Source organism: Microtus pennsylvanicus, chromosome 10, assembly GCF_037038515.1.
Source record: "Microtus pennsylvanicus isolate mMicPen1 chromosome 10, mMicPen1.hap1, whole genome shotgun sequence".
NCBI lineage: Eukaryota > Metazoa > Chordata > Mammalia > Rodentia > Cricetidae > Microtus > Microtus pennsylvanicus.
Genome location: NC_134588.1, coordinates 77,013,759 through 77,030,429, shown reverse-complemented (window position 1 = coordinate 77,030,429; position 16,671 = coordinate 77,013,759). Strand labels below are relative to the sequence as shown.

Here is a 16,671-nt window from a genome sequence, read left to right as displayed (position 1 = left end):
TCTCTCTCTATCCACAGCCTAGGTCAAGTATCCTTTGTGGGCCCTGAGGTATGGTCAAGTGTAACCTTGTCTGCACAGCACCCGGCTCAGAACGTAATCCAGAAAACAGTGCCATGGGAAGGCACCCCATTCTTCTCTTCCTCAATTCATCCTGCAAAACAACTAAACAGGGCTGGTTTTTGTTGTGTTGCTGTTTTTGCTTTTCTTTTTTCCAAGTCACGGTTTCTCTCTGTGGCCCTGGCTATCCTGGAACTCAGTCTGCAGACCAGGCTGGCCTTGAACTCGCAGAGAACCACCTGCCTCTGACCCCCAAGTGCTGGGGTGAAACGTGTGCGCCACCATGCCTGGCTAAGGACTCTGTTTTATGCAAGCGCCTTCTGGGTTGTTTCTATGTGACCTGATTTTGTGCATCTGGAGAACCAGGAGGAAGACCCAAGTCTACAAGCTATTCTCATGACCACCCCTCATCCCCAGAAACTGGCCTCTTCAGGTTCTTGGCTCCATAAGATGTGATTTCTATCTCTCACAGTGCCTGGGCCAGCTGTTCCTTCCACCATTAGACTTCCAGCATGGGCTCCATCACCCTGTCAATCATCCCCACTTTCCTCCGGGACAGCGGGTCTCACACAGGACTTCGCGCCTAGTACGTCTTGATCCTGACTTGCTGACTCTGTAGAAGACACGGGTGAACATCTAAAGGTGGCTGGAACCCCTCCATTAGTGTCACAAACCCAGAAGCACATGGGCTCTACAGGAAACATCTGAGCTGGAACAGGACCCTGTGTGTTCTGGGCAAAGGGTTCGGTAAAGAGGCACCCTGAGCTCTGCAAACTGTCATCGTGAAGAGGAAGGCAGAGCTGTGGGTCCACATCTCCTGACATCTGGACACTTAAACAATTGCTTCCATTTTTTTTAAAATATTGGCAATGAGTTCCAGAACATTTTAAATCAAACTTCAATCCAAATCTCACATAAACAAGGACTCATTTTGAATTCTGATGCTGGTGGCTGACTCAGGCAGGATGTAACCTGCATGATCTGCCTCAGTCTGTATGGTCAAATCGTCATTACTGTCATCTCACAATATGAATCATGTCTTACAATATGGGACATAGAGCAAGGGGCAGAATAAGCCATCGATACCATTACAATAAATATTATTTGAAAGCTGGAAGCCTCAGATGAGTCCCCCCCCTCAAAAAAAAACAACCCCAGGGCTTTGTCTCCTTTTATTTTAAGACTGGGCTCATGTAGAACATGGCCAAGGCTTATTTCTGTAGCTCTGTTTCAGTAAACATTTTATGTGCTTGGTGAGTATGTTAGCTTGTTCAACCATACAGCATCTTTGTTAGTTCATAATGATGTCTTTGCTCTGGGCTTCAGATAACTAAGTTCAGAGAGAGTTATGTTTCCAGGGCCTCTTTGTCCATGTGTAAAGAAAGGGCAGAGACTAGTACTCCTTCCATGAACCTAGTATCTGAATTCTTGGATCCAGCCTAATTCTGGACTCAACATGATTCTCGAGGCTGCTGGATAAGCATGACATAGACATGGCAGCATGTCTCTGGGGCTGCTGGGAAGTTTGCTAGGGCATCTTCCTGCCAGGGACTCAGCCCAAGCTTGCAGAGGTAGGCTTGACTGTGAGCAGCGCCTTGAAGAATCTCACTGGGTTCAGTTCTGCTTGCTCTTCTGTGGAGACAGGCACTGCCAGACTCCTCTGTAGATCATCTCACTGGGCAAGGCGTAGTTGATGGCATTGACTGTGGGCATGGTTTTGGCAATGAGGGCAGGCACCTGTTGTATTGGAAAAAAACCAGGATAAATGCTCTGAAGCCTCTACGTCTCTCCCAGGCCCACTTTATGACTCATCCCCTTGCAACTGCCAATCATTTGATTCTTCAGCCTCCGAGTCTTTCCTGGTAGATGTCTATGGTTCATCAAATGTCACAGAACCCCCTACCACATCTTACCCATGCCCAACCTGGGTGTCAATCCCAGCCCCTGGTCTCAGAGCACATGCTCACTCCATGTCTAGCTGTCTCTATCATCTCAGTATGGCCCAAGGGTTGAAGGAGCACTTCAGAACAAAAACATTTTCTGTACTTTGCAAACATTTAAGGGAAGAAAGAGGGAGGGGAATGAAAAAGAGACCAAGTGGGTGAGTTAGCAGGAAGCCAGAAGGTGTGATACAGCGAGACAGACAGATGTGAAGATGTAGGGGATTCTTTGGGCTTTGGAAGAGTCTGTACCATCTGTAGCTTGGGAGAGATGAAGCCCACATCTGCGACGGTTGCATATAGGTACAGGAGGGCATAGGGGCCCCAGCCCAGCAGCAGCATCCTGCCTGGCAGAGTGGTGTTCACCTAGGGAGGAAACATCAGAAGAAGCATCCTTCACTCTAGGTGGCCGTAGTCATGCAGAGGCAGGGCTCCTAGCACAGGACAGGCTCTAGGAAGGGGTTGATCCAGAAGAATATCCTGGTAGCACATGAGCTCTTTGCCTTGAAAGGCTAGGTAGCCTTAAGCCTGGTATTTAAGGCTACTCGACCTCAGTTTCCTTGTCTATAAAATGGTATGTCTATAAAATGAGCTGAGTTGCCTGGAGGTAGGAACTGGGGTGGGATGGATAGTGAGCAACATTCTTTGACATGACTCTATAGCAAAGGAGATTTAACTGGATGAAGACACATTTCCTTCAATGTTGAATCTTTAAACTATGTTGAGCAGTGAGCCTGGGAATACAGCTCAGTGGGTAGAGGCCTTACTGTACAAGCAGAAGGATGAAATTCGGACGCCCAGCACCCATGTGAAAAGTGAGATGCGGTGGCACATGCCTGTAATCCCAACACTGGGAGGCGGAGACAAGAAAGATACATGAGGCTCACTGGTTACCCAGTCGAGCCAAGCAGCAAGCTCCAGGTTCAGTGAAAGTCTTCCTCTCAAAAACCTGGAGAGTGGCAAAGCAGTAAGCATTGACTTTTGGGCTTCACAGCCACGTGAACTCCTTCCCCCGATGCTCCTCAAATGTGAACCAGGAACCATTTTTATTTTCTTGTGAATTAGCCCTCTTCTAGAGAAAAATGTGTAGTGAAGACAGGTGGAGCATCTTCCTGGGAGACGGACATTGAGGCGAGGAGGGAAACTAGCTCCTTACAGTAGACAGTTCCATCTCCAGAAGCTCCCAGCTTTGCTCGGAACCTTGGTGCCATGGATAGTGACCAATGCTTGAGCAAGCAGAGCTGATGCCTCAGAAAGATGAGGAAATCATGGCAGTGGTCTTCTGGCTGATGGAACCCCCGATAAGTGTGAAAATTTCATGTGTACAGATCAAAGTTGGGGTGGGAAAGGCCAATGAAGCGGCTGGGTAGACAAATGCGCTTATATCCAATCCTAACAATCTGACTCCAATTCCCAGACCCACATGGTGGAAGGAGAGAACTGACTCATGTGAGTTGTCCTGTGACCTTCATGTGTGTATGCCCATGTAGACCAGGGTAGCCTTGAGCTCGCAGAGATCAGTCTCCCTTTGCCTCCTGTTAATTGTTTTGAGTTGCAATGACATTCATTGTTGGAGCAGTGTGAGCTGATGCAGTCACTATGGAAACAGATCTGTCATATGGCCTAATAATATCACTCCTGGGCATCCAAAGGACTCTGCTTCCTACCTCAGAGACACATGCTCACCTATGTTCACAGCTGTTCTGTTCACAATTGCTAGGACACAGAGACAGTCGAGAAGACAACCGACTGATGAATAGATCATGAAAATGGATAACAATAGACAGCAGAATTTTATTCAGCTGCAAAGAAAATGAAATTCATAGGTAAATGGGTTGAATTGGAAAACATACTGACTGAAACCCAGACCTGGAAAGACAGGCATCTGATGGAGGAAGGTCATTGGTTAAATTAAAAGAAACTGCTTGGCTCTCATTGGTTAGGAGATAGGTGGGAGGAGTAAACAGAACAAAACGCTGGGAGGAAGAGGAAGTGAGGTCAGACTCCACAGCTCTGCTCTCGGGAGCAGACGCCTCAGAGAGACGCCATGCCCAGCTCCCAGGCAGACGCACACTATGAAGCTCCAACCCAGGATGGAATTAGGCTAGAATCTTCCCGGTAAGACCGGTGCTCACAGATTATTAGAAATGGGTTGATCGGGATGTGAGAATTAACCTAGAAGAAGCTAGATAGGAATGGGCCAAAGCAGTGTTTAAAAGAATACAGTGTCTGTGTAATTATTTCGGGTAAAGCTAGCCGGGCAGGCGGCTGGGGTGTTGGGGACGCAGCCCCGCCGCCGCTGCCCTTATTACAACAGGCATCGCATACATGATCCATTCACATGTGGATCTTAGCATCAAATCTTTACAATTGTGTGGTAAGAACACTCGAGCACTTGAGAGAACACTCAGGAACTATAGAAGAAAATAGGACACAGACATACACACGTAGAGAGACACACAGACAGACACACACACACACACCAGTTCAGGAAGTATAGAGGAAAGTGATGCACATACTGCTAAAGCTGGAGCTCAGGTAGGATGGGAGTAACAGTACCTTCAGGGCATGACATGAGAGCTGAATTTGTGAAACCACAGAAGCTGTGGCTGTCTGCATGAAACCAAGCCAATCAACTTTCTAGCATGGAGTGGGAAGTGGTTCATGAGCTCCACCCCTAAGAATCTATGGCCAGTTGGTGGCTTTCAAGGGTGAGGACTCAGGTTGACTGACCGTTCTCCAGTTGATGGTCCCATGTGTGTAACTACATGGGCAGCACAAACTGGGGTTGGTGGATTACGTTATTTAAAAAGAGAACGTGAGCTGGGGATGAAGAAAGTAGGGGTGAACCTGAGAGGAGTTATGGGAAGGGGTGTGGACTGAATAGAATACAACCACACACTGTATGAAGTTCTCAAAGAATTAATACAAATAATTTTTAATGTTGAGGTGAGCAATGTGGAAGAGAATCGAGGAGGTAGCGCTCTGGCCTCCAGGGTCGGGGTCAGGATTTTTGTCCCAGGGCAAACCTTGACATTTTAGTTAGATCCACAGATGAAAGTAATATATAATCTTGTTTTCTAACTCCCAGGAATAAATGTCAGTGGCATGTTGTCTTACTAAGAAGAATATTTTTATGCACTAAAATCGAGCACTTTGTGGAAGAGCTCCAGGGCTGGGATTTGATCCACCTCTGCTGTTACTAAATGTGGGGCATTGGTGAGTCCTTTAGCTTCCTTCTCTGCACCTCCTCCCAGTCTGTGACAAAGTTTCCGCTCATCAGAAAAGATTCACAAAGATGAAGTGAAAATACATATAATGTCTACAATATCAATATTTGCTTTCCTTAAAAACAACCCTTTGCTGCCAGTTACGGCTCATTTGTTAATTGATTAAGGGGCAGAGTCAAATGAACATCTCTGGCATGGGAGTTTTAATATCGGGATTCTGAGCTGGCCAGGAGGTCTTATTTTAAAGCATCGTTTTCTTGGACAAATGTGCTTGCAGGTGTGGTTTGATGTGGTGGGTAATAGCCTGTGAATGTGGTTAAATTAAACATCTCAAAGCAATTTAAAAAGCAGCATTTGAAGAGTCCTGCAATTTAATGCCAAGCCTCAAATCCCTAGGGAGACTGAAGCATAACAGCCTGCAGGATGTAATGCGGGAGCCTGGATCTCGGGGCTGCAAGGTCTGCACAAATCGGTCTTGTTTGGGCCCTTGCTGCCTAAGCTTTGGAAATCTGAGCAACAGGAAGGTATTTTCTAGCCCTAACAATATATCTATGCAAGCTGGGTTTTTTTTTTCTGATGACTTTTGCAAAACCCTGACTTCTGTCTTGCCATGAATGTTGCCAGGGTCTCTGAGAGGACCCAGCGGCCCCCGCTGCTGCAGGAGCTAGCTTCTTACCGGAAGATGACCACTCCTGGAGAGTTTGTGTTCCATGAGCTGGTACGAAGTGAGCGTGATGAAAAGGGGTACCAGGAAGTTGAAAAAGGCCATGGTGAAGAGGAAACTGATTTCGTTTCTACAGGCAGAGGGGAGAAAAACAGAGGTCAACTCACCCAGGATACCAGCAGCTCAGGATGCTACCATCAGGATGTCCATTGGTGCTGGACAGTGAGTGGCGGCACCCCATCTTAGACACGCGCACATAGTAGGTGCTCCTGTGCCCAGCTGATCTCTCTTGGGTAGTCAGAAGCCTTAGGTCTTCATGAAGTTTGCCTTTGGGAACCAGGAGCTCAGAAAGGATTTGTTTTTCAAGCTCAAATGCTCACTCAGCCCTGCTGTCTTATTGGCCAAGGGTGGATGGAATTCTTCAATTTGGGAAATATATTCACTAAATTCTGAAGGTATCAGTGGGCCAAGAGGAAAGAATATCCAAGGACATTCCTTAATTTTCACAAACATTTAAAAATAACCCATGGATGCTGGAGACTGGGTACTATCTCTTTAAGCAGTCAGTGAAGGGGCTGGGTATGGTGACTCACACCTGGGAGGCCAGGCAGGAGGATTGCTACAAGTCCACTGCCAGCCTGGGCTCTAGAGTGAATTCCAGGCCAGCCTGAGCTAGTGTGAGCTAGTGTCTCAAAAATCAACAATGGAAAACTCATTAAAGGGACTGCCAAAGAGCCTGTGGTCTCGGTTCAGGCCTCGAGGGGCTGGAAGGATGACCAGAAACAACTGGGAGTCACAAGGATGCATTCCTGACTTCATGAATGGGAGGCTTCTCAAGGGCTACATTTTACTTGTTCATTAAGAAGTATAAGGAATCCTTGTTGGGTGATGTTCTGTAGGACATTATTAGGACCATCCAAATGCATAGGTCAGTTTCACATGAGAAGCCTGTGATCAGGGGCAAATGAGTCTGCCTTGTCTGTAAAACACAAATCCAGTGTAACTATGCTGGAAACAAGATGGGGAGAGGTGGGAGGCATGGAGCTAGAAGCCGTTGTGACCAATCCCAAAATTGATACCTGATGGATTTTCTAAGCTCTTTCTCCCCAGAGCCACACAGATGGTGCGGTAGCATAAGAAAATTCCAAGGTTATGAAGACTGCATGTATTCAATCCTATTTTGACAGGGTTTAGCCCACATTACATGCGGAGAACGTATCTCCATGCTGGGAGGTCCCTACCTATGCAAAGTCCTTATGTGCTTTAGATATGTTTGTCTGAGGGCCTGGGTGCCTCCCCAAATCAAATGCATTTTGCACCAAGACAACTCCCTGTGCTGAATAGGGCCAAAGGATAGTGGAGTTCCATAATAGTTATGACTTACACAGACCAATGACCAACTGCATAATGCTCCTTTGGGTTTCCCCCAAATTTGACATTGGTCCAGTTGAGTTTTCAACTGGAACACCCTTCTCACAGAAGCTTCAAGTCAAGATCCCTGTAGAGGTGAGCCTCAAAGCTACAAGCGCCATCTCACCTGTCACCTCTAGAATAGTCCAATGTACAACATGTCCCCAAAGGCTCGTAGTCATAGTGGCCCCAGCCCATCAGGGGCAGGGATGCCCAAAAGGCAGATGATAGCCACACAAACAGCACCAGAGGGATGGCTGTGTTCCATGCCAACTGTCTACCTGCAGAGATAGAGGAAAGAAAGATAGGTTGTAAAGAGATAGCTTGACTATGTGAAAAAGAATGGACTTTGTCACTGCAGAGTCCCCAAATCCCTAGTCCAATAGTAATAGCATGGGTATCTTTGAACCTCAGTTTTTTCCATATTGAGCATGAAGCCCTCTGCGTTTGAGGACTATCATGAGCAAAAGAGATCATTGGAAGTGATGGTCTCCTCATATATCCTAAATCATCCTTAGAGAACAGAGAGGAGGAGGAAGGGAGTGAAGACAAAAGGCAGAAGTGTCACCCAAGGCCAAGGTTGAGGACGAGATCTATACAGTAGTTTGGGTAGATGTGGAGTGCTTGCTGAGAGGCAGGTGTCTGCTCTCAGGATGCTCTACAGAAGCTCAGGGACCTGGATTCGATCTCAGGGCTGCTGGCGGAAGCTATTGTACTGACAGCCTCTTAGGGTGTGATGTAGTCCAGCCTGACTGACCTGCCGTGGTCCTGTTCTCTATCTTCTGCAGCCTCTTTGACTGGCCTTTCTTCAGCACATCTGTCCCAGGTGTCCTTGTCTCTCTGTGGATTATTTGTTGAGCCCTTTTGACCCCAGGGTAGAAGACAGGGCTCCCGATAGGACAAGCGTAGAAGAACTGGTTTACAACCTCCCTCACATCACACCTAGCCTCTCTTGATAATACAACAGATGAACTTTGTTTGAATGATAGGTTGTGTTTTCCAATGCAAGTGCCGAGAGTGTAATATCTAGTGTGATGGCCACTGAAGGTAAAACTTTGGGAGCTCATTCATCATGAATGGGGAGTCCTGAGTGAACTTCATGCTCCTTTAGTATGGATCTTTCTAGACTGCAGTGTAGTTCACAACTCTCATATTCATATGAGGACAGACATGAGAGCAATGACCCTGTGAAGATGCAGTTTGGTGTGGTGGTGCATACCTTTAATCCTAGCACTCTGGAGGCAGAGGCAAGCAGATCTCTGTGCATTCAAGGCCAGCCTGGTCTACAAGAGCTAGTTCCAGGACAGCTGGACTGTTACACAGAGAAACCCTGTCTCAAAACAAACAAACAAACAAACAAACAAGGATGCAGTTTGGTGGACATCTAGAAAGAGGAACTGCACTAAGCAAGACCAGACATGCTGACACGCTGATCTCAGGCTTGAGAGAAATAGAGTTCTATTGTTTAAGCCATCTACTCTTTGATGTTTTGTTATAGTATCCCAGGCAACTAAGGCACCCTTTACTCCATCAGAGGGCGAGGTAATTAACATCCAACTTTCCCCACGTGGGGCAGAAGCCTTTTTGCACGAAAAACATTTCCATGATAGAGTGTTCACTGTCGCCCAGTAATGGAGCAGATGAGCCTGGCCTCCCTCCTCACTGGTCCCTGTCTTCAGGTTGTTCCGTTGCACTCCTCTTCCTCCATCTCCCCTCCCTCCACATATGTGTGTATGCATGTCTATATGTGTGCAGGCAACATATGTGTGTGCACATCGTGCATATGTGTACACATGCCTGTGTGTGTGCGCGCATGCGTGTGTATGTTTGTGTGTATGTTGTGATGATCTTGAGGATATTTGGAAAAGGCAGTATGGAAGCCATAAAGAGGAATCCCCAAGGCCATGTCAACAGGAGAGGCTAGCTTATCATCACTCAGAATAAAATCAAGGCAGTTTTTCACCAAGAGAGGGGCTCCTGATGCCTGGAAGTTAGGCTTGTGGGGGTCATGGACCCTAAAGAGCCTTCATGCTAATAAAATCCACCATGCAAGACTTGGACTCAGTTGAGAAAGGAATTAACAACCTCTGGAGACATCCTGGCCATACTCAATGCCAGCTCTATTTACTGGGCTAGTGTCATGGGGCTGGTTGACTACCTTCTTTTTCTTCTCTATGCCTGTTTCTTAGGCTGTACACTGGAGGTTTTCCATCTAGGTCAGTTGAACTACAGTTTTTCAAAATATGCTCATGTGCCTCTCTCTGCTAGTGGTATGTTGTATGTTTTAACATGTACTGAAATTTAAGTACACTACACCTGTGATTTTACAACTATTATTTAGAATAGGACATTAAGAAGAATAAAAATTAGCTTTTTGTTGTTGTTTTGGAGATAAGGTCTTTTGTAACTCAGGTTGGCCTTGTACTCACTAAGTAACTGAAAACAACCTTGAACTCCTGATTGTTCTGGCTGTGCCATCCTCCAAGTACTGGCATTAAAGAGGTGCACCATCACATCAGGTTTTTGTGGTACTGAGGGCTAGATCCAAGGCCTTGTAGATGCTAAGCAAGGGCCCTACCAATTGAGCTGTATAATCAGATCCTAAATAAGTTCTAAAGAGAACTTGGCAAGGCACAGTGATACACACTCATTATAGCTGGTTTGGGAAATGGAGACGGGAGGACCAGGATTTCAGTTACCCTGCCTTCATATGGAGCCTGAGCTACCTGAGACTGTCATAAAATAGAACTAATGAGATAAAAGAAAACCCATAAAACTAAAATAAAAGTCTGATATTTTCTAAAGTAACTCATTTGCTGGGGGAAAAAAATAACAAGCAAGGGTTAGGGACGTAGCTCATTAACACAGTGCTTGCCTGGCATGCGTGGGCCACTGGGTTTACCCCTAGCAGTGCATGAAGCAGGCTTGGAAGGGCACGCCGGTCATCCTGGCACTCACAGGGAGTCTGAAGCCAGCCTGGGGTACATAAGAGCCTGCCTCAAAACAAAATAAAACAAAAGAAAACAGAGCAGGTGGCGCACTAATGACAAAACCTACAGTGAGGCTTGAGAAATCTAGACCTGGGTTCATCTTCATGTGGCTCTGCCATGGACCCATGAAATGGCAGGGTGGGAACACACCCAGACCCCACCTTCACACACACACACACACACACACACACACACACACACACACACACACACACACACAGAGTTTGCCCTTTTTCTGTCCCCTAAATTTATCTGACTTCCAGGATGTTTTCTATGCCCATGATCTCATTTGATTTTCAAGATGAATCTCTAAAGGTTGTTTTTTAAAATAATCTTGCAGAGAATAAAACTGAGGTTCAAAGCCTTGAAGGAAGACTGTAGCAAGGACAGACACAGTCTTTCTAATGAGCATCTCAAGGCAGGCCTTCCCCACCCTCCCTCTCCCTCCTCTTCTGTAATGAATGTAATACATTATGTGCATGTGGCCTCGCTCCTAACCACACTCTGCTGTTTGGAAAATGCCGAGCTGAATTGAGTACTGACCACCCTGCCCTCTCTTTTATCCTCCTATGTTCAGTGTCCCCAAAGTCAGCAGGCCCAGAGACATACGGGTGCAGTAGTGGTGGTAGCGACCCCAGGCAATAGCTGCACTACCACTGATGCTTGCGAGAGCCGTTGCAAAACCCTGGAAACCATGAGCCTGGCAGCCTTCTGAACCATATGGCCAGCGCCTGCGGGAAACAATGGGAGTAGTGAACCTTCCCTCCATCCTTCCCCGCATCCACACCTGCCCAGAGGAAGCTGGAAGATTCCTGGATGTTATCCCTGCTCCTGCAAGGAGGACCTTATTAACAGTGTCTTCCCATGGTGGACCCCAGAGTTTAGGTCAGTGGTATAATGAACCACCAATGGGCCTAAAGGTCCTTTGGGATGATCATCTGTCTCCATTATAGGTGGGTAAACTGAGGCCAAGAGAAGCAAAATTTTTTTATCCAGGGTACCACAACAGATGAAGGCAAACCTAGAGGGTAAACCCCCAAATCTTGGATTCTCATTCCCATGGTGAAGCTGAGGAAGAAGCGCTGGTTCACTGTGAGAGGAGGAAATCTTACTGATGTAGACTCCAAAGACACCTTTGCAGACTGCATGACAAGACCCTGGTGTGCACATGAGGTACTAAATGCTGGTCTAAATCCTGTTTGCTGTAACAAACACCTACTTAAGTCCTACCAGAGAGTATTAGTTCAAGCTGTTTGTAAATAATTAAACCAGTACATCCAACAAAACATAATAATTAGGTTGTAATATGTAACTGGTAGACGTATCCCAGGACTGGAAATGATAAAGTAAGGACTCAAGGCTCAGTCCCTTGAACACAGGGTTCAGGTTCTGAATCCCTCCAGTCCACGGTCTCTTTGGTCAGGTCTGAGCAACCCCTACAATTACAGACACTGGCTAAGTCTTCATCAATAACCAGGAATTTGAGTTTAACTTAATTCTGCCTACTTAACCTCTGACCTTGTGACAGTCCTCTATAGGTAGAAAGAAAGGTCTGGTTTGCTTGCCCATGACCCCGAGGTGCCAGAGACTATGCAAGGGGAAGGGGCTGGTACCGGAGGAGGCTGGATACAGCTGCAACAAGGGCATTCAGGCTGATCCCACTGTCTGCCAGGGCCAGGCTCAGTACCAGCAGGTTGTTGGGAGTCCGTAGATCTGGAGTCTTGCAGAAAGAGAAGATGGTCAGGCCATTGAGGCTGAGGCCAGAGAGCGCTGAAAGGAAGGGTGGTATCGAGGCTGGCACCGAGGTGAGGCCCATGTGGGCATCAGAAGCAGGGTCTGGGGTGAGTGGAGTTTCAGGAACCTCCCAGATTCCACCTCAGCACCCTCTCATGCATCTTTTCAATTGCTACTCTGGTGGGATGACCCAGGACACCAGGCGTCAAGGTGAAGCTGCAGGAGGGGTTCTTGAGAAGCAGAGACCCGTCCCTTGATTTCAGCTTGGTCACTCCCTTACTGTTTCTTGAACTTTCTTAACCTTAGCTTCTTGTTTTAAAAGAGCAAGAGCTGAACCTGGTGGGCAAGATACTGAAAAATCTGAGGCAGAAGAATTGCACGTCCAAGGTCAGCCTATCTAGTCCTGCTTCAAAGCTAAAAGGTCAAAACAGAATTAGGCATCTCCTTAGCGGTAGAGAACGTATCTGACTTGTGAAAGGCCCTGGGTTACAGCCTCAGTAGCATCCCACTCTTGCTAAAAGGGGGGGGGATGATGGAGAGAGAAAGCTTTTCCTTTAAAATTGTGGAGGTCAGTGCATGGGAAAGAATCCTAGAAAGATTGCTTTTGGTAGAATTGCCATTTTTACTATGTTGATCCTCCCAATCCAAGAGCAAGGGAGATCCTTCCATTTTCTGGTGTCCTCTTCAATTTCTTTCTTCAAAGACTTAAAGTTCTTGTCAAACAGATCTTTCACTTCCTTGGTCAGAGTTACCCCCAAGATATTTTATGCTATTTGTGGCTATCGTGAAAGGTGATGCTTCTCTGATTTCCCTCTCTGTTTCCTTATCCTTAGTGTATAGGAAGGCAACTGATTTTTTGGAGTTGATCTTGTATCCTGCCACATTACTAAAGGTGTTTATCAGCTGTAGGAGTTCTTTGGTAGAGTTTTTGGGGTCGCTTATGTATACTGGCTTTGTGGGAGCCTAGGCAGTTTGAATGCTCACCTTACTAGACCTGGATGGAGGTGGGTGGTCCTTAGACTTCCCACAGGGCAGGGAACCCTGATTGCTCTTTGGGCTGACAAGGGAGGGGGACTTGATTGGGGGAGGGGGAGGGAAATGGGAAGCGGTGGCGGGGAAGAGACAGAAATCTTTAATAAATAAATAAATTAATTAATTAATTAATTAAAAAAAGAATCCTAGAAAGAGAAGCAATGTAAAGATATAAAGTAAATTTCCTAGCCCATTAGAGTACCCGAAAAGCTGGCTAAGTTGAAGGGTTCCCAGAAAATGGGGCCCACTCCACCATGTCCAGGATCTGCAGGGTCTGATGGTCACTCCCTCCCACACTGTCAGTCCTCGCCATTACTCTTCTGGGTCCGGTTTGAGTGGAGACTCTACCCCACCAGCCTGGCTTTGGGGAGAACCCCATTTCTGTATTCACTGAGCATCTTAGAGATTCTAGCTTGAAGTAGGCATCTCTTGGACCTAAGTAGCTGTTGCTGGAGAAAAAACTTTGGTTGTCGATATAGACCTGGTGGGGGTAGTGGCAGACCAAGGCAGAAGTGGCCGGGGCTAATGAACTTAAATTCCCTGTATATCTATTTAAACCATGATTTTATACTAATGATTCAACTTTGCATCTGCAGACACACATTTATGACTAGGCAATGCCCTGATAACGTCCCCCAGTGGGCAGTTAGCTGAACTGTTTGTCTCTGGAGACTTCTGAGGACATGCTCTTATAGGAGAGTCTCAGCAAAATTTCTGGGGAAATGGATTAAATTTTCTCTTGGATGGAGGGACATGAAAAGCACGGGCTTGGTCCAGTTATCTCCTGAGCAGTTTTCACCTGTCCAAAGGGCTCTGTTTTTGGCCCTTGCCTGACTTCTTTATTTTGGCTTCGACACAGCATGCTACATCCTAAGGGGGATGAAAATAATCCCTGGATCCAGAAGAGAGGCAGCCAGGATGGCGTTCCCCTTCCACTGCTGTGGCCTGGGTTCTGGTAACCACCGGGTCCTCGCCCCACCCAAGGTCTTGCTTAGCTCACCTTCTATCAACAGCACTGTCCCCACAGCCAGCACCTCGAGTTCCCCAAAGCCAGCAGGCAGGGTCCTGGTTGCTGCCATCCTCGGACACCCTCCTTGTTGGCCACCCAGCTCTTTCCTGACTCTCTGAAGCCAGTCTCCTCCTTTATAAAGGGTTACCCCACCCGCTGGCACATGGTGCTTACTATGGTAGACTTTGAACACCTTCTGTTTTCCTCACCCTTCTAAGTCTTCCTCTTGGCTCACACAGAAAGAATCCATTCAGCAGAAGGACAGTGGCGCCTGTGTGAAGCTGGAATGAGCCCTGCCTTGTTCATTTCAGCCCCCTGGGCAGGATTAAGGTCTAGGATCTAAATGGTGTGTGACCAAAAGCCGAATTGGGAACAGGTTACATAACCAAGAGTGGGAAGCGGAAGAAAGGATTTGAGCTGCAGCTGTCCCTGAGAATTGGATAGCGACCAGGTCTTTCTATGTGCACAGTTCCTGACAAGCTAAGTGTCTGGGCGTTCATGTGCATGTGTGTGTGTGTCCGTCCGTTAATAGGATCATTGGCATATATAGGCAAGCATCCAGGGAAGGGTGATGCTTTTGAAGTCATATGCTGCCATAAAAACAAGTGTTGACAGGGATCAGACCCTCAGATTTTAGTTTCAAAGCTGCCACTACTGGCTATAGCTCTGCATTGCAACCATTGGGTCATTATCTATTCAGCTTAGGCATTTGTGCTCCTTGCCTTTTCGTAGTTAAGTGCCGGTTTGAATACATTGTGAATTTAGGCTTTGGGTCTTCACTTCCTATTTCCCATACAACCTTCAAGCTATGCATGCGTAAAGTATCACCCAGCATGAAGGATGGCTTGCACTCTTTTTCAAAGTGTCTCAGAACTCATTTAACACCTTGGCTTCTCCACACAAGGTCTTGACACACACTGAAATCCACATCAGAAAACAGTGATCTGTGCAACAACTAACTTTCAGATGGAAAAACCAGGTCCCAGAGGGCTATTAACAAAATAGCTCATGTCTCCTGAAGTTAGGGACCACGCTAAATGTGGTCATCAGAAGACTCCTCAAACTAACCCCATGGTTGAGATGCCAGGGCCCCTCCTTTTCAGATGAGGAGACTGGAGATAAATGAGTTAGGAATCAACGCAGGGCCATGCAGTGAGTTGGAAGTGGAGCTGCAGCGATCCTTACCTTCCAGGCACTACCACTTCGCATTGGTACCCTCTGATCCCCTCTAGAAGAGCAACTCATTCTGCCCAGGTCACAAACCTTCCCTCCTGTGAATACCTACCTAAGTCTGAACTTAATGCTTCTTTGAGCCCAAAGTTGCAGCTACATCCTCCAGGGCCTTACCTACTCTTTTCTGATTTCTACCTTGCTGGTTAACACCTATGGCTGTCTTCTCATGCCCACAAGATCCCCAAAGACATCAAGAAAGAAGAGAAGGGACAAAGTTAGGAATAAAGTACAGAGTCCACTAAATGAAGTCTGAGTGAAGGCATTCCAAAGAAGAAGAAAAAAAGGCAGCCTGGATGTGGCAGGCTTTGATTTTGGAAGGAGGATGAGAGGTACTGTATTAACACTAAGAAAATGCTATTGGCTGGATAGAAAGAGAAGGTATGAAAAGCATCTTTTTTTGGGAGATGGTCCTGTCTAGACAGGCTTCTAGAAGTCACTGTGTATGCACTGGGTTCTGTCTTAGTTAGCGTTACTGTTGCTACAACAAAACACCATGACCAAAGCAACTTGGGCAGGAAAGAGTTTGTTGGCTTACACTTCCACAGTACTGTTCATCACTGAAGGAAGTTAGGATAGAAACTCAAACAAGACAGGAGCCTGGAGGGAGGAGCTGGTGCAGGCAGAGGCCATGAAAGGTGCTGCTTACTGGTTTGCTTCACATGACTTGCTCAGCCTGCTTTGTTATAGAAACCAGGACCACCAGCCCAGGGATGGCCCCACCCTCAAGTGACTGAGTCCTCCCCTGCAATCACTATTAAGAAAATGTCCTACAGGCTTGAATACAGTCAGAGTTTATAAAGACCTTCTTAATTGAAGGTCTTTCCTCACAGATGACATCAGCTTTTGCCAAATTGACATAAAACTATCTAGCAAGTTTCCAGGTGTCTTCCTGGGTCCAACCTCACCAGCCTAGGTTTGACTAGGCCATTAAGCATGCCAGACTTGGAATCTACCAGAAAAGCCAGAGGACCAAGTATTCTGAGACAGAAAGCAAAGCCAGTGAATGGGTGACTTTTCAGGAGATCTCAAATTCCCTTCTCCCTGGCATCTTGGGAAGGTTTTGTAGGATGGGGTTGGAGAAGCGAAAACAAATAAAAACCTCTGTGAGATCCAGCTCTAGGACCCTTCCTGGTAGGTGACCCTTGAGGAGGGCAGACCTCGTTCCCCTTGCAGTGACCCCCCCTTACTGTATGCATGGATGGAAATGCCTCAAAAGGTAGCCCACTGATGTCTGAGACTGAGCTCTATGGGATGCTCAGGAATGGCAGTGTTTACCCTCGTTCTTGAGCAAGGTAGACATCACTAATATCTTCCAGCAATACAGAGTCTTCCCAGCTCCTCAGTGAGCAAGCGCGTGTAAGTTCTTGAAATT

General features: G+C 46.8%; 1 protein-coding gene across 4 annotated transcripts; it reads right to left on the bottom strand.

The window, feature by feature from the left end:
• Positions 1 to 1,560: 1,560 nt before the first annotated feature.
• Rgr (retinal G protein coupled receptor) lies at positions 1,561 to 14,136 on the bottom strand. Of its 4 annotated transcripts, none has more exons than XM_075987509.1 (7): positions 14,058 to 14,136; positions 11,905 to 12,061; positions 10,901 to 11,049; positions 7,429 to 7,582; positions 5,904 to 6,021; positions 2,250 to 2,363; positions 1,561 to 1,794 (listed from the first exon to the last, which is right to left on the bottom strand). In XM_075987509.1, the coding sequence occupies exons 1-7, from the start codon at positions 14,134 to 14,136 to the stop codon at positions 1,672 to 1,674; spliced, it is 894 nt and encodes a 297-aa protein (XP_075843624.1). In that variant the 3' UTR covers positions 1,561 to 1,671. The 4 variants fall into 4 exon arrangements, with proteins under 4 accessions (XP_075843624.1, XP_075843625.1, XP_075843626.1 ...); XM_075987510.1 differs by having other exon boundaries at positions 10,901 to 11,022; XM_075987511.1 differs by lacking the exon at positions 2,250 to 2,363 and having other exon boundaries at positions 10,901 to 11,022.
• Positions 14,137 to 16,671: the final 2,535 nt, after the last annotated feature.

Bases quoted from the DNA above. Each gene is read 5' to 3' on its own strand.
- Rgr (XM_075987509.1), bottom strand. From the start codon at position 14,136: ATGGCAGCAACCAGGACCCTGCCTGCTGGCTTTGGGGAACTCGAGGTG. The intron at 12,062-14,057 runs GTGAGCTAAGCA...CCTTCCTTTCAG, and splicing joins GACAGTGCTGTTGATAGAAG to CGCTCTCTGGCCTCAGCCTC. The intron at 2,364-5,903 runs GTAAGAAGCTAG...TTTCCTCCCTAG, and splicing joins CCAGGAGTGGTCATCTTCCG to GTGAACACCACTCTGCCAGG.